Source organism: Odontesthes bonariensis, chromosome 20 (genome assembly GCF_027942865.1).
Source record: "Odontesthes bonariensis isolate fOdoBon6 chromosome 20, fOdoBon6.hap1, whole genome shotgun sequence".
Lineage (NCBI taxonomy): Eukaryota > Metazoa > Chordata > Actinopteri > Atheriniformes > Atherinopsidae > Odontesthes > Odontesthes bonariensis.
In genome coordinates this window covers 21,835,173-21,852,547 of record NC_134525.1, presented here as the reverse complement: position 1 = coordinate 21,852,547, position 17,375 = coordinate 21,835,173, and the positions used below count along the sequence as shown (strand labels likewise).

The following is a 17,375-nucleotide window of genomic DNA, read 5'->3' as shown; positions in this document are numbered from 1 at the left end:
TCAATCATCTTTATGTAGAAATACATGCACAAATACATACGCATTCATCAGTTACTAAAAGTCCTATGCACACAGTGCTGTAAAACCTGCTTTTTATACAACCCTACTTTCAAAGCAATGCATTGTATATATTTTTTTTTTTCAGAGACAGGACTCATTGTCTTAGTAACAAAGACATGTGGCCAAGCCCTGATGCTGTCTTTGACCTAACAATGTTAATGAAAATGCAGAAAAAACTCAATAAGTGGTTTCATTCCTTGAAACCAACCAAACAGCAAGTGAAAGCAGATCTAAGTAATGAGTAAAAATGACAGAAAAGTCTCAAAATGAAATGAAATAGTGTTAAAAGTAATGGCAGTGGACAGGAGCTAGGCCTCATGGGTGAAAGATAAATGTGTTATTTACCCCTACTCCTGAGCCTCAGTTACAGACTGTGTTGCCGCCTTTATAATTACAAATTAAAACATTTTAAACGTTAAAATCCATACTAGTAGTATGAGTAAGAATGAATCAGTGGATTCAAAACTAAATATTTAAAAGTTATTTTAACTTTTTAAAAAGTAATTCATTGTAAGTGAAAAAAAGAATAGAAAGAAACTAAAAAAACTACTGGGCTGTCAGCAACTACTATTGTTTTACTGTATCACCATCCACTCAGCTTAGAAGATGGATTTAATTCATCAGGAAGATATTTTTGGGTTTGCCAATTGTCATGAAAAAGCCTCTCATTAGGATGAAATGATAAGATCATTTTAGCCATAAAGCAGAAGGAGGAAGGAGGCTCCAATACAACATATAACATTCAGAGAGCAATCCTCCTTGAAGGTCAGTGCACTATTTAAGGTTTTACTTAGCAAGCCATCCAAATGTATTTAGTTTCATAGTTTTTGTGTACTGTTTTGCTAACAAAATAAAAAAAAAATGGTGTTTACTTGGTTATATTTTTTAAGTAAAACCTGCTAGTACTGTGCACATTACTGGCACACATCAATGTGGCTGAAATTTGTTGTCTTTTTTCCAATATCAATTGATTTGATTAACACTAAATCATACTTATTAAGCAGTTTCTTGCTCAATTGTTCCTTGCATAAGAAATACTCTTTACAAACAGATAAGCAAGACAGTTACAGATGCAATGCTGCTTATGTAATAAAAATATCTCTGCATGGTCTAACACAGCTCTCTGCATTTTGTTGTCACACATTCACTGACCAGCTTTGTGCTGAGCCTCACGAAACTCTGTAGTTTCTTCATGACGGGTCAGTTCAAAGCTGCATACCCACACACATCTGCTTGTCTCTTCTGCATGTTTTCAAAATCCTAAGGGAGTCTTCCTCACATGGATGTCACCTGTTTGCCATCTTGTCTTCATTTTCACTCTCAGTTAGATGAAGACATTGTATTGTATTTGATATGCTGATGTGATGAATATTACTTTTTTATGTTGTGCTTTTGTCTTCTGTTTGGTCTCCGAATGTCATGTGATTGAGATGTAAACCGTGGATGAATCTTTTGCCTGTTTTAAAAAGCTTCTTCTGCTTTTCTGTGCTAACACCCATAGGGGGCGGCATCCCACATGGTGTGTTGCAGAAGATGGGGCCGGGGGGTAACGTGCGCCAACTAACAGAGCACAGGCCACTCTGGACGGGCTCGCATGAAACTGTCCAGTTTCTCCCTGACACTATCCAAAAGTGCAATAAAGCTCAGGCTGACACTGAAGCCGGGGAGGGGGCTGGTGCTGCTGGCTCAGGCCTTGCAGAGCCAGACCCCTTGGAGACTAAAAGCAAGGGGGGCAAGAGAGGCAGTGTGTCCTGGGCCCCTGAGCTGGTAGAAAACCTGCCCTCAGAGTCAGGCTCGGTTTCTGAACCACTTACTGACATGATCACAGTTGCACACGTAGAGCAAGTCACTGCTGAAGTAAATGATCAGGTTGCAGAGACATTCAGTGAGCCCGAGGGCTGGCAGGCACGTAAGTTCTCTGTAGATGCTTCTGCTAATCAGGAAGGTGGACAGTCCAGAAGAGAGCCAGCAGGTGAGCACTGGTCAGAGACGAATTTTAGTCAAACTCGAATGAAACCACAAAAAACTCCCAATTTCCATCCATTTCAAATCTGTAAAACATTCATCAGTAAGAAATTCCCTTGTTCCATTGGTTCTGCTGTACACACAAAGGTATTTGACATGAAATAATCAATAAGCAGTTGGTGAATTCTTCCGATGATGCTCTCCTATTTAAGGTAAGTCACTGTTGAACACCACCAAACTATGGTTTAACTCAACCCAGTCACCCAATCTCCTCCTGACTCACTGTCAGTTACCTCAGTCCCCAGAGCACTTTAACAAACAAACACACAGAAGTATGCCGTGGCAGCAGCCACTCAATCTCACCCTGCCTGTACTTCAAAAGTAGGTCACCCAACCACCACAAGAGCAGGACACTTGACCTGAGACCTTTGTGGGGCTGCACTTCTTCAGAAGTCCACCTCTCTGACACTTTGACCCACTGCTCACCCCCCAAAGAGGGGAGGGTATCAAGTTCACATGACACTTTGTGTATGACAGTTCATTTTTTTATCATTACTATGATACACGATCCTGCTTTTGTAGAAAGTGTCTGATGACAGTCTGCAGCCTCTCCTCTAAAATCACTGCGTGCTTTGTTAACATATATTCAACATAATATGTTAAAACTCTTTGCTTTCAATTCAGCTGTTAAATAAAGTTTTTTTTATTTATTACCTTTTATTCTCGTTTTGATGGAGGTTTTCAGCTGCTTAACAGTATGTGACGTCCTTTGTTGTATTCTGTCCTAGTGTTTTTGAAATATGTTGCTGGCAAAACCCCAGGAAAGGCATATCTTTAAAAAAAAAATATTTCTCAGTTTCAGAACATGATATATTTTTCTAAAGTCTGAATCTATTCCTTTAAGGAAACAATGACAAAAAATGACCAGTTTACCAGTGTCTTGTGCTTTTGACCACACCTATTTAGCATTTATTGCATTTTATATTAGTGTCTTCACACTTTACATTTTAGCCACGGAAGGACATTGAGTTGCTGTATGGCTATAATGTGCTGTGAAAAAATCCAGTAATGGAACACTGAGGTTGAGCTGTATTTCCAAAGCAAAAATACGATGTTTCATGGATCAGTTTTTCATTATTTCAGTTCCCATTACATCAGCCTCCCTGCTGAGGCTGTGATGTTAATTTGAGTCCTGTGTCTCAGCCTCACCTACTCCACCCTATGGCATCACTATCCTGGAGTGCGTGCGCGACTCCATGGTGCTGTCCTGGAAACAGCCAACCTTCATCGGAGGTGCTGACATCACCGGCTACTTTGTTGATTACCGTGAAGTCATCGATGGTGTGCCGGGGAAGTGGCATGAGGCCAACATCAAGTCTGTCAGCGAGAGGGCCTACAGGGTGAGCTGATGCGAACACATCTCCATCCAGGTGTACTTTTCAGCTGGCAAATGTACGAGGGAGGTTTGGTCTTCTTGTCTCTGTGTCCAGGTGTCTGACCTGCGAGAAAACAAGAAGTACCAGTTCCAGGTGCGAGCAGCCAACATGGCAGGTGTTGGCATCCCATCCCTGCCCAGCAACACCTTCCTGTGTGAGGAGTGGACCATTGCAGTACCAGGTTGGTGGGACCACCTGAAGTGAGATTGTTTTCACAAATAGAAACTGATGATAACAAAAAAGGAAAACACACACGTCACACTCACACTGATTTATTGTTTTTTCTTCTTCATAAGTTGATGCACAGAAAATGAACACACAACTATTTTGGCAACTGTTCATGATTCAAATGTTTTGGGTAAAAAGAGAGACTGATTTCAGAGTTTTACAACATTTGTCTGACAAAAATAACAGTAAAACCTTTTTTTAAAGCGACATGTGTGTTTCCACAGGACCTCCTCACGATCTGCAGATTAGAGACGTTCGAAATGACTCCCTGGTCATGCTATGGAAACCTCCCGTGTATCAGGGCCGTGATCCAGTCAATGGGTTCTACATTGACATTAAGGAAGCTGACGCTCCGGAGGAAGCCTGGAGAGGAGTCAACACCAAGGCTGCAGAGAAGGCATTCTTAAAGGTAATCAGCGAGAGTCCATTTCTGTGATATGTTCATGTTCACTTGCTGCTGCTGTTTTAGCATGCTGCTTTCCTTTCCATTTGCAGATTAAGGATCTTAAAGAGGGAGAGACTTATGTGTTCCGTGTGCGCGCTCAGAACAAAGCGGGTGTTGGAAAATCTTCAGATGTTACTGAACCAGTCCTTGCTCTGACCAAACCAGGTAGAGTCATGACGATAAATATCCTGCAAATCAAAACAACTTGACTCTTTTGCAAGGCTCAACCCCTTTTGTTTTCAGGCACCAAGGAGATAGTAGTCGATGTCGATGATGATGGCGTCATCTCCCTGAACTTCGAATGCTGCGACATGACTAACGACTCTAAATTTGTGTGGTCCAAGAATTACGAGGAAATCACTGAGACCTCCCGTCTGACAGAAGAGACCAAGGGAAACAAGTGAGGCCACAGATTTTTTTCAGTTGAGACTATTTTAGTGCTGACACCACCTTTCTATCCACTTTAATACTCTGGTTTCTCTGCAGATCCAAAGTTGTTTTCAGTTCTCTCGAGGAGGAGGACATTGGCATTTACTCATGTCTGGTCACCCACACTGATGGTGCTTCAGCCAGCTACACTCTCTCTGAGGAAGGTGGGTTACAAAGATGTGAGATCTGTCTATCAGAAGGAGATTGGTTGTTACTTTTCTCTTCCCGTTCATCAATCTATTGTCGTCTTGTTGTTCATTAGAGTTGAAGAGGCTGCTGGAGGTCAGTCATGACCACAAATTCCCAAGTGAGTGCTTCAAAAATGTTCATAGATGACATGATAGTTTTTTTCTTTATTGTTTTTGAGATAACTCTCACTCTTTGTGCACATCACTCTCCACACCAGTTATTCCCCTGAAGTCAGACCTAGCTGTGGAGCTGCTGGAGAAGGGGAAAGTACGCTTTTGGCTGCAGGCGGCGCAGATGTCAGCGAACGGCAAAGTCGATTATGTTTTCAATGATAATCTCGTCTCTCAGGGGGAGGTCAGTAAGAATCCTTTTAAAGCGGTTATGGCTTTTTTTTGTGCACTAATAGTGTTTTTAGCGTGACCTCAAAACCTCAAAGATTTCTGTTTATTGTTTTGCAGAAATACAAAATGAACTTTGACAAGAACACTGGTATAATTGAGATGGTCATGGAGTCTCTGACCCCGGCAGATGAGGGCACCTTCACCTTCCAGCTGAAGGATGGCAAAGCTACAAACCAGTCCAGCTTGGTGCTGATTGGGGACGGTATGCTCAGTCTAGCAAATCCTTTGACAACTTTGTTTGAAATGATTTTAGTTAGAGCAGTCGTCTTCCAGTTGAAATGTTGAGTGGTGAAGCGCAGCTTATCCAGCCCACACATAAAACTGTCTGTGGGCAAGACACTGTAACTCACATTGCTTTTTATGCTATGAGAGTCCGAGACTGTGTGTGTTGTAGAGAAAAGGTGCTGAATAGGCTAAAACACTGTATAAATGGGCTGGAAACGTGTGTGGAAATGGATGAATGTGCCTTATAGTGCAAGGTGCTTTGGGTAGTCAACAAGAGTAGAAAATGTCCTGAAGGACTTCATAAATGCAGCTCATTCATCTTCTATTAGTAGATATATCAGCTTTTCTAAACCTATTAGACTTATCGTGCTCAGCAGGCATTGAAATGGAGCTCAGCAGTGGTAACGTCTAAACACCAGGGGGCAGTAAAATATTTTACAAATCATGTCCCATACATTCTTTCAACGACAAGCAGCAAAGCTGCACAGGCAAACACTGCACCTCTACCTTTTTTTTTTACAGAGTTCCAATCAAACATTGGGCACCAACTCATTCAACACACCTTGGCTGTTGTCATATCTTTTCAACACTTTGATCAATCAGAACTAGATTTTGTAAATAGCATCAGGATCTTACATTGGTGCAGAACAACAAAAAGTGAACATGAATAATTCTTATGTCTCCTGGAGTCAAGTCACAGTAATAGCTGCGACAACAATGCATGGATTAAGGCAAGAGGGTTAAAAATGCCAGTGACATTAGCAAAGATCATCTTCACATTGAGCTTTGATTTTTAAGCCTGAATAGCAGTTTGAAACTGGCTAAAATTTGCTGGCAGTAAACCAAATAATATCTTGGCTGTTCTTTTGTAAATTGATGCTATTTATGTTGAACAGCACCGAGGGGTGCTGCACTACGAAACATCCTTCCATTCCATACTTGAAGTCACACATTTTACATGATAAATTAAATTTGTCATGGCGACTGTGCCATACTGAACAGTATGGTTCATTTGCAGCTGTATTTAAAATATAATTTAATTTAGCCAAGCGGGTGTCACCAGTTTTTATTGTTAGAAATGAATAAATGAATTGTCACTTAAAACCATGAAACTAAACGCTATATTCTCCTTATTCACAGTTTTCAAGCAGCTTCAGAAAGAATCAGAGTTCCAGAGAAAAGAATGGTTCAGAAAGCAAGGTATGGCACACTAACTAACAATTATGCGACTGTTATTTGTTTTTTTTCTTGATCAAAGTAGAAGCACAAAAAAGGTAGTTTCTCGTTTTCCTAAGTTTTATGATTAACCAAAAATCAAAGAAGGCGTGTATTGATAAATCAACTAAACATCTTGGCAGGAATAACCATAAATGTGCCTTTATATTGCTAGAACTGTTATCATTATAACCAGCACACGTGTTCCAGGTCCTCACTTTATCGAGTACTTGGGTTACGAGGTGACACCAGAGTGCTGCGTCGTGCTCAAGTGCAAGGTGAGCCGGAGCGTTAGCGATCTCTCTGTCTGCTCTCTTTCCTTGTTGTGTTTAGTTGTGATTGCATCCCTCTGCTGTGTTACCTTTCAGGTTGGCAACATGAAGAAGGAGACTACAGCTATGTGGTACAAAGACGGACACCAGATCAAAGCAGACGAGAATCTTGGCTTCACAGAGGGAATTCTGAAGCTGGAGATTGCTCAGGTGAGAAAATTAGGAAAAAGTCCTTTATAAAGTGTAAATGCATGTATTTTTAAATGCATGTTTTTGTATTATGTCACTGGTATATGTGACTGTAGATATAGCTATACAAGAATATATGGATACTTCACATTTTAAGAGCATCTTTCACCTCATTGTTTGACTAAATAAGTGAAAAGGGGCTTTTAAAACATTTACATTTTACTAATTTCGAATTCCAGCACTAGAAATACTGACTGACTTTGCCAACAGTCTGGAGAACTCTTAAGGGGATCAATGAACGTTTAAAGTGGGGATCATGAGACAAAAGCCACTTCTGAATTTGCCTTTTTGTTTGACGACTTCCTTTTTTAAGTTTTGTGTCACACGTGAAAAGCCTGCCTTTTCCAATTCATCATCAGCTTCTATTGCAAGCTGCTGGTCATTTTTGACTAAATCTGACTTTGCTTTTCTCCCTGTCAGATTTCCAGGAAGGATGCTGGTGTGTATGAGGTTATTCTGAAGGATGACAGAGGGCAGGACACTTCCACACTGAATCTGACAGATCAAGGTAACTTTACACTGTCAGACACTGACAAAGTAAATCAATAGATACAGGAAAATAAGTCACATAAGATAACAATATTTTCCTCTCTTCAAGGTTTCAAAGACTTGATGAATGAAGTGTTCAGTTTTATTGGTAAGAGGAAAGATGTAGTGTGCAGATTATGTTGTAACTGATTCATAATTAGCAAAAGTTAAGTATTGAAATTGTGTTTTGTGGTCGTGTTTGCAGCCAATTCTTCCACTCCACTAAAGATCACGAGCACGGATGAGGGCATCCGACTCTACACCTTTGTCAGCTACTATAACGAATTGCTCCAAGTCACATGGCACTACAAGTGGGTTTACACAAGCGAGTATCTGTTTTTTCTGGCATGTGTTTTTTTCTGGTTTTGTGTTTCACACAGTGGTCTGCACTGCATGAGTTTTCTGTATCGCTCTCTGTCAGGGATTCTGCAATTGCCTTCTCTGACCGTATAAAGAGCGGTGTGGTCGGAGATCAGATCTGGCTTCAGATCACAGAGCCCACAGAGAAAGACATGGGCAAATATGCCATCGAGTTCAATGATGGAAAGGGTGGCCTCAGGAGGACCGTGGACCTCACTGGTCAAGGTGAGTGCATCAGTTCATTTCAGACCATAGTTTTATAGTAGACTAATTCATCTGCATGTCACACCAACAAACCATAAAGAAGATTTTCTTTGCCCCTAAATGAGAATCAAATTCTTGTATTTGGGTTTTGTCTTGCAGCATTTGATGATGCTTTTGCAGAATTCCAGCGACTCAAGTAAGTTACTACGAACCGCTCAGTGACCATCACATTGTTAGCTTTCCTCAGCCACTTAACATGGTGCACATGTTCAGCTGCTCAAATATCTAATCAGCCAATCATGTGGCAAAAACTGAGAGCGTTTAGGCTTTTAGACATCCTCAAGAGTTCAAACTAAACATCAGAATGGTGAGGAGAAGGAATGCGAGGGACAATTTACAAACGGCGGTTGTAAACTGTGAGATGGTCATGTATCTCTAAGCTGCTGTTTTCTGTCAGGCAGTTTTCACATGACATGATGGGACTTCTGAGGCATGACTTGAAAAATGTGTCAAGTGTAAACCACGTCGATTTTTTATCAGATGTCTAGCCATGTATTTTCTAAACCCGTAAACCTAACTCAAACCGTATTCTTTTTAACTCCTAAACCTAACCATTGGCAGGTGAGAGCAGTTGAAAAGTGAGGAATTGAGAGCGAGAGAGAAGTAAAACAAAGTTCACTCATTACTGAAAATATTGTGAAGGATGAGTATTGAACTAGAGATTTCTTTGCCTAAAGGGTCTAAGGGCTCACAAAGGTCCGTGGATTAGCACCTTCCACCATTATCAGATTATGTTGTAAGTGTACGTGGCCAAGTAAACACTAACAGTTTGAAAATGGCTTGTTATTGACAGAGGTCAGAGACAAATAACTACATTGGTTCAAGCCGATAGAAAGTCAACAGTAACTTCAAAACCCACAATGAAGCTATGACGAGCATCTCTTATCGCACAACACAGATGTGTCACAAGAGCAGAAAACCACACCGGGTGCAACTCCTGTCATCTGAGAACAGGAAACTGACGCCCACTGTGGCTTTTCTGTGTTGCTAGAATTATTTAGGGGATCTTTTATGACCTCTTAGCACCGACTGAGCATCATTTAAGCATCAGGGGCTTTCTGTGTATTGATACAGGCCTGTTTCAGCTATTCATCGCCACAGTGTACTCATCTTCTGATTCATTTTAGGAGGATGATATCTCACCATGTCACAGCTTGTATTATTTCAGTCTGGCTTCACTTTACTCAAATTACCTGCACAGTTACAAGTTCTCAAAATCTAAGAGTGTTTGCTGCTCCATTATGTATCTGGCATGAAGAATTAAGACAGTTCTGTGGTTTGCAATGTACCCGAGAAAGTGGCCACAATGTGAGCATATGTGAAGCTCTACAAATGATGTCAGTGATGTTTTTCCGTAACAGTTTTCCTGATTTAAAGGAAACCTGGATTGTAGTTTAAGTCTCAAACATCACCTCTGATTCTCAGCACCTTTGATCTAATTTGTTGTTTCCTGTTCCTTCTACATTCTCAGAGCTGCTGCTATTGCAGAGAGAAGTAAGTTTTTGAAATTGCACTGGTTTCACTTATCTAATATTTGCGTTTGGGAAATTAAAGCAGATCAAGCTCTTTAATCGACCTCATGCTGTTCTTACAATGCATTACCCTAGTATAGGCTATGGATTTATCTTTACACTAAATGTATGTGGAACACCATTATTTCTAAAAGTTACAAAAAAATATCAAATTTAAACAACTGAGTTAAATGTTTTGTTTTCAGATCGTGCTCGAGTAGCAGGAGGCCTGCCTGATGTGGTCACTATACAGGAGGGCAAGGTAAACTGTTTCAGCAGAAATAACGTGGACAGCACAGCGTGTCCTTTTTATCTGCCCTATTTTTAAGTCATATTATTGGCACATGTTGCACAAAATTCTCGCCTCAGGCTCTCAATCTCACCTGCAACATTTCGGGCAACCCTGTGCCGGAGGTCACCTGGCTGAAGAACGACAGGGAGATCACATCCGATGAGCACTGCATCCTGAAGTTTGAGTCGGGCAAGTTTGCCAGCTTCACCATCACCGCCGTGAACACGTCGGACTCTGGCAAGTACAGCATCCTGGTGAAGAACAAGTACGGCACGGAGAGCGGAGACTTCACCGTAAGTGTCTTCATCCCTGACGAGGCGGGCGGCAAGAAAAAATAAAAACGGTCCAAGTCTTATCGTAAATATCTGTAAATGACAAATACTGGTTAAAAGGAAAAAAAAGGGCTTGAGAAAGTATCAAATGTTCCATGTAGTCTAAAAGAAACTCGAGAGGTGCTCCATCTGAACGTTAGAGAGAAATCTAGAGTTCAGCTATGAATTGATGTGAACACATTTGGTCCAACGCTAACAAATCTAACAAAGGTTTATAGGTGGTATTGTACCAACTTCAGATATAACTGGTGCAAATTATTCTTGTGTAAAATTGTGGCATGCAGAGGAAGGTGAAATCAAATATGACTTAACAAGGACAAGCCAAAGGTAATGGTGTCAAAGTGTGGTGTTGATCAGATGCAATGCTATGTCACTGAAAACGTTAGTGTGGAATGTCTGTTAGAAATATGAATGTTTTTACATTTGCTACTCATTTTGTGGACTTTCCCGCTGACCAAGCTTACAAGATTTAGGACTGATTCGTGCAATTTTCGATTATACTCCAACTTTAGGCTTATTAAATCATGGGTAAAATCTTGCAACGACTTCAGACCGACAGTTAACAAAATCCTTGTCACAACTGTAACTAAGCAAGACAGATTTGAGGCCTGTTCTATAAAGCAGCATTTATAGCAAATGTGAGACAACTTCCGGCTTTCAGAAAGACTTCATACATCGTCATGGTAACTTAAGCTGCTCAAAAGCAGGTTATGTTGAATTGTGCTATTTCTGTTTGTTCTTTACTTGTTCCCAAGCCTTCCAAGTTTACAGCTCAAAAAAAAGCTTCAATTTGCCTTAGTTGCCTTATAGAAAACACCTGCAACACATTATTTAGGTTGAACACTCGGTTGTAATTACAGACAGATGTATTCATGACTTCATTTTGTGGCAGTGATAAACATTTTCATTTACGTTCACATGACGCAGTTTTTTTTTGCCAGCTTACCTTCCCAGTTTTGGCCACAGCAACTGTGCAGCTTGGAGCTTGGATTATATTTAAATTTTCCTTATATTTGTTTTGCATTACAGTTCATGTGAGACACATATGCAGTTCTGGATACATGTTTTGTGTTATAAAACCTGCGTTCATTAGCAGCTTCACGACATAATCTAGTGTGATCCAGACTGTTCACATATTTCAAGTCAGACAGCACAGTAGTGCCCTGAGTTTGAGCTTCATATTACGGGCCTCCGTTGAGCTTCAGGCTGTGTTTGATGGTGCACTTTGGAAGTAAACAAAATTAGTAGCAAATGGAGTCAAACATGTGCAGTTTCATTAGATTTGAGTTTGTTCCATCTTATTCACAGTCACTTTAGTTGTAATCATGACATCACTTTGTCTCACTGTCTGTAGTAAAAACTGTACGTCAGCCCAGCATCTGCTCATTACTATCGATGTTATCCACTGTTGTCATGACACGCCCATCACAGTCCACCATTAATGGTCACAATGTATTAGTGATATCAATGCCCCTGCAATGAAGACTGTGATATCACTGTTAATATCAACAATAGTGGTTATAGCTTCACTGCCTGTTCCTGTGTTTCCTGATGAGACTAATAAAAAAAAAAAAAGCATGTACTCCCCACTTCCTCCTCCTTTTCCTTCACGAGTCGTCTCATTTTGGTCTCAACCCTCCACCTTTCACATCTCACAATCCACACTCAAGTTTCGGTGCACTTTTTCCCTCCCAGTCACAATTTCTCTGGAGTTGGACAGCCTGAAGATCTACATCGAGCATGGAGACAACCCACCCCCCTCCGCTGTAACCCTGGTTCAGATATGTTTTGATGCTCTGATATTCACCTCATGATCAACACTAACAGAGCAACAAAAACAAGTTCATAGCAGTTAAACTGAGAAAATATACACTGTTGTTTGTATCTTTTGATTCATTTCTCATGTAATTTGATTGCCATAATATGGTAATAACACCTGATTGATCTTCAGGAGGGGCTCTATGATGGTGTCGTGGTTGTTGGTGGTTTAGGAGTGAGTGTGAGTGTGCATGGTTGTTTTTCTTTGTGTGGCCCTGTGATGGACTGGCGACCTGTCCAGGGTGTACCTCGCCTCTCGCCCAATGGCAGGTGGGATAGGCTCCAGCCCCTCTGCAACCCTGAATTGGATTAAATGGGTATAGAAAATGGATGGATGATCTTCAAGACGAAATCCTTACTGAAGATCATTCAGTGTAAATTGTGAAGGTGAACCAAGAGCATTTTTTTTTTTTTACATAGGCTGTACATAATACAGCTAGGTTGCAGCATCAAAGGGGGCATATTATGCCCTTTATCACAAGCTGACACACTTTCCCGAGGCCTTAATGAAATGTCTATAAGATGCTTTGGTCAAAATAACACAGAGACAGCACAACTCTTCCTAGGAAAACTATGATTTTGCAGCTCTGTCCCTTGAAGTGAGAGTGCAACTAGACTACTTTCTTAATTGAGATTTGTCTCACAGCTTCCAGCCACCAGACAAACGTGAACTGGATACAAATCGCACTCAGTAACTTATGAAGCATGAGAGACCATACAGTTAGCACAAACCGCAAACTAAGCCCAAGCACCATAATAAGAGAAAAATACTTTACAGGCAGTTTCATTGTCAAATACTTGTCTGCAGTTAGACCACAGACAGCTTAGACATATTCTTGTGAAGATTGAACTGGCCCACTTTGTTAAAAGACTGGATAGGAAGACTAAAGTATGGTAAGGGGGACATGCAGCTTAATACTACTTTAAAGAATCTCATCATCAAACTATGTGACACAAGTAAGCTCTAGTGTAAGTGTCAGTCCATTCCTACCTGTTTTGTTCAAGTTTTAAGATGCTAATGTCAAGAACTGATGCCAATATGGGCTACTTTTTAATCTCCAATGGATGTTGGCATATTCAATGACAAATTGAAAATAAGAATTTCCAATTTCTGTGTGACCTATAGAACTGCTCATCAGAATGATCTTTTTATAGCAAAGTAGAAAAGCAAATACAAACGAGTTTAAATCTTCTGTTTCTGAGGTACAGTGAATGCAGCAACCCATGGCACCCCAAACAAAATGCTAGTGTTGAGATTTTTCTCAGGTTTTCAGCTGGTATAGCTCTGGCAGCCAAGTAAATGCTCAGTTATCATTCTGATTATTCCCAATGGTGAAGACTCTTAAGGTGAAACACTAGATATTGGCTTCACAACATTTCTGGTTCCAGCAGACCGTCCAAATTCATTTATCCAAATAAATCCTCCTATAAATTATAGAAATTCGCACAACTCATCATGTTGGTATTAGCTAGAGACGCTCATTTTGTTCAATGTGCTTGTGGTTCCTCTGAAAATATTTCCATAATCAAAGAGATATCAGGAAAGATGGATAATTTTGTCAAGTCAACTTTTAAGTATCACCCTCCAGTCCCACCCTCATGTATAAATAGGGTCTCTTCCTGCGCTAAGACCAATAGCATTTTTATACCAAGGGTAGCTAAAACAAGCTGATTAAATACTTTCCAATTGCTAGTAGTAGCACATTTACCCTCAGTATTATGGGGCCCACAATGTATGCACAGCCACCCACCTAAAGTATATTATCTGACTTTAAAGTGTAAGATCTTTAGTTTGGATTCCTTTTTAAGTCAGCAAAAGACAGTTTACCCACATCTTTTCTTTACATCGTCATTAGTGTTGTACAAGCTCAAGTTGCAGAGAAATTAAATCAGATCTCAACTTTTAAAGAGCATGGAGCCACAGAAAGAGGAAATTGTTTATCTTCAGAGCATGTTTGGCACTTCCATACCGTACAGTTTCCAGTGCTTGCTGAAGAAAATGGGGACTCAAGAGCTCCCGGAGGAGCCATTTGAACCATTAGTTTATGGGGGTTGTTTTTCCATCATTTATAACCGTTGCTGGTGCTGCATTTATGTGTTCACATAAATAATTACTCGCCATGAGGACCTGTAAACATACTACTACTTCACAGAAGGTTTCCACCGTACTGGGTGAGTAGCTGCTCTGATTTAGGAACCAAAAAAAGACACCACAAATGGAGTTGTGTGGTGTGGACACACAAAAAAAGGTTATTTCTTCCTCTATTTACGGGGACTGTAAAAAAAATTATTTTAAACTTCATAGCTCACTACAAAGTGAGCAGATCTGATGTCATTCATTACTGTATTACTGTATAAGAATGAATAAGAATGCTTGTATTACATTGTGAAAGTTTTGCTTACTTGCACCACGAGATGTATTCACTAGGAAGTCAGTGGTAGGTCTGGCATCTGTGAACTTTCTGGTAAGTAATGGACATTACTTTGTGATCAATGCTGTGTTGGTTAATTCTGACTTCAGCGCTTCATAACATGGCTTCATTTTGTCCTTTCTCAGCTCGAGATCATAGAGGGGACACCTGACTTGGGGGTGACCTCTTATTTGACTGATGCAGAAGGAAATGTGGTGTTTGGCCCAAACACTCCAAAGGAAAAGATTAAATCCACAGTCACTGGAAAAAAGAAGCGAAAGGGTGGGAAGATAAAGATTAAATAGGTGGATGTGTGACTCCTGAGACAGTACAGAAAAGGTATAATTCACCAGATATTATTCTCTTGCAGAATCTGGGGCAAAGATAGCGCCAATGGAAAAGACTGACGGCAAAGAGGAGAGCAATAGCAAGGTGCTAGAAGAAAAGATTGCGGATAATGTCACAGCAGTACAAAAAAATTCAAAAAAACCAGAGGACGCAAAAAAAGATTTGACTGACCAACCACTGACTGCTGACCACTCAGATGCCACAGAACAGCCTGCAGACACTGTGGAGGAGCCTAAACCGGAAGCTGAGACACGGCCTTAAATTACCAGATGAATACAGCAGAGAAGTTTGATGTTTGCTTATCGTAACATAGACACTGTACTTGCTCTTGTGTAAAGTGTCAACAATGATATTCCACTCATGCCTTTGTCCCGGGATAGGTAGGATCATAATAACCACACATCCAGATTACGTTATTTTGTGTGTCGTTTTCATCTTGATACGTTTTTTTTTTTTTTTCTCTGTACATTGTACCTGAAAATGCGAGAGGCTTAAAGTAGCACAAAGCTCTCATTCCAAAGGGAAGAACAAAGCAAGCATTAGAAATTCTTGTTGTGAAATGGAGCAGAAGTCATTCAAATAGACACATAAAAAGTTGTAGAAGATCACAGTCTCATAAGCTGAAATGCACCATATGCAATGTGGAATTTTGAATTTGTTTAACTCTAATTTGATTAAACTTGTGTTTTATTTGACTAATCCAAAATCTACTTTGCAAAACCTTTCACTTGGTAAAAGCAAAAAAAAAAAAAGGTACACCCAGAAAGTGATGATTCTTGGGAAACAAAAAAACAATAAACCTTTATGAAAAACGAAAGGCTCCTCAATCTCAGATTGTTTTGGTAAACCCCATCATTAAGTAATCTGAATCTGACAGTGTTTCATAAGGGAAATGAAAATGGCTGCTTCCCCGTCCGGAGCCTTCAGATAGCTTCACTTCTTCCTACTTCTGCCTATTCTAGGACTGCCTGGTGGCACAGTGCCTTTCACCTGATTGTTCACGTTAAGCCCAACCTGCCAAATATCTGTCCTGCTGAAGCGTCATGGGGCAAACCCTGAAAATCACTCATCACCTGCAGGGCTGCATACTGATTGTGACTTTTGACCTCTAAACAGAAAGCATGGAAAATTAATTCACTCTCTTTGACCCAGAGTATTAATTGACTGGATGCTTGATTCATATTTCTGCCCGAGTAGACTAAGGCCCAATCCCATTTCTATTTTTCTTCGCGTGTATCCCCTTTCCAACCCAGTTTAGACAAAACCACGCCCACTTCCGCAGTCGCGTATGCCGACGCGAAGCAGCAGCTACCCATACGCTATCATTGCTCGCCCGCCATCGTAACTTTACTGTGTAAAGCAGTCAGTTTAGTCATGTTAATTTATTGTCATAACAGTGTTGTTTCGCGTGCTTGACTGGTCACTTTCTGTTAAATATTCTATCGATTATCTCCTATCATACCCGAATAGTTTAGTAATGTTAATAAATTGTCATGACAGACGGCGTAGTTTGGTGTACTACGCCACTCTCTGTTAAAGATTCTGAGACGCGATTATCTCCCATCATATTTTTTTATCCATCCATCCATCCATCCATCCATCCATCCATTATCTATACCGCTGAATCCGTCGATCGGGTCGCGGGCAGGCTGGAGCCTGTCCCAGCAGTCAATGGGCGAGAGGTGGGGTACACCCTGGACAGGCCGCCAGTCCATTGCAGGGCCACATAGAGACAAACGAGACAAACAACCATGCACGCTCACACTCACTCCTAAGGACAATTTAGAGATGCCAATCAACCTAACATGCATGATTTTTTGGACAGTGGGAGGAAGCCGGAGTACCCGGAGAGAACCCACGCTTACACGGGGAGAACATGCAAACTCACCACAGAAAGGCCCCAGCTGGGTGTTGAACCTAGCCTGATAAACCAGCCTAAATGGATTGGATGTCTAATTTAGTCTGGCTCCGATCAATGGATACAACGGAACATTGTTGATGAGCACAACCCGTTGTCTTTCAAACCGTGTCTGTGCCTATAGGCCAACGCTCTGACCAATCAGCGCAACTGACTGTGACGTAGTAAGCGCGACAGAAAGCTTTGGTGGGAGGGGACTCTTCCAAAACTGATGCCAAGGCTGAATCAAACGAGCGCTGTTCCATTGCCGCCGCCATCTTTCTTGTTGTGCTTTCGCTGTCTATGTTCGCTTCCACTGCCCAACGTCGCACTGCTCTGTCGTCACTCCCTCAAAACCCCGCACCAGAACCCTCTGCCCCGCCCACGTTGATTCAAAACACATCTCTGCGTTATGATTGGTTTAGTTGCCATCTGCCAGATTCAGGGCAGTATTTTCAAAATGAAAAGTGGTTCGAGGCCAGACCCAACCGCAGGCAAAA

General features: G+C 41.0%; 1 protein-coding gene across 8 annotated transcripts in view; it reads left to right on the top strand.

Annotated features, from left to right (window-relative positions):
• The window catches only part of myom1b (myomesin 1b), a 31,960-nt gene extending 16,165 nt beyond the window's left edge, over positions 1-15,795 (top strand). For 4 of the 8 annotated variants that reach the window (XM_075452885.1, XM_075452881.1, XM_075452879.1 and 1 more), the window contains 23 exons: positions 1,562-1,579; positions 3,229-3,425; positions 3,516-3,642; positions 3,914-4,098; positions 4,185-4,299; positions 4,378-4,534; positions 4,621-4,727; positions 4,826-4,870; positions 4,970-5,106; positions 5,211-5,355; positions 6,519-6,578; positions 6,804-6,871; positions 6,962-7,075; positions 7,535-7,622; positions 7,713-7,751; positions 7,848-7,953; positions 8,064-8,227; positions 8,366-8,402; positions 9,738-9,760; positions 9,984-10,039; positions 10,147-10,362; positions 14,777-14,912; positions 15,001-15,795. In XM_075452885.1, coding sequence (XP_075309000.1) covers positions 1,562-1,579; positions 3,229-3,425; positions 3,516-3,642; positions 3,914-4,098; positions 4,185-4,299; positions 4,378-4,534; positions 4,621-4,727; positions 4,826-4,870; positions 4,970-5,106; positions 5,211-5,355; positions 6,519-6,578; positions 6,804-6,871; positions 6,962-7,075; positions 7,535-7,622; positions 7,713-7,751; positions 7,848-7,953; positions 8,064-8,227; positions 8,366-8,402; positions 9,738-9,760; positions 9,984-10,039; positions 10,147-10,362; positions 14,777-14,912; positions 15,001-15,239 — 2,579 coding nt within the window. In that variant the 3' untranslated portion in view covers positions 15,240-15,795. Of the gene's footprint in view, positions 1-1,561; positions 1,580-3,228; positions 3,426-3,515; positions 3,643-3,913; positions 4,099-4,184; positions 4,300-4,377; positions 4,535-4,620; positions 4,728-4,825; positions 4,871-4,969; positions 5,107-5,210; positions 5,356-6,518; positions 6,579-6,803; positions 6,872-6,961; positions 7,076-7,534; positions 7,623-7,712; positions 7,752-7,847; positions 7,954-8,063; positions 8,228-8,365; positions 8,403-9,737; positions 9,761-9,983; positions 10,040-10,146; positions 11,991-14,776; positions 14,913-15,000 lie in introns of those variants that run through there. The other 4 variants (XM_075452883.1, XM_075452882.1, XM_075452886.1 and 1 more) reach the window with 2 other exon arrangements.
• Positions 15,796-17,375: the final 1,580 nt, after the last annotated feature.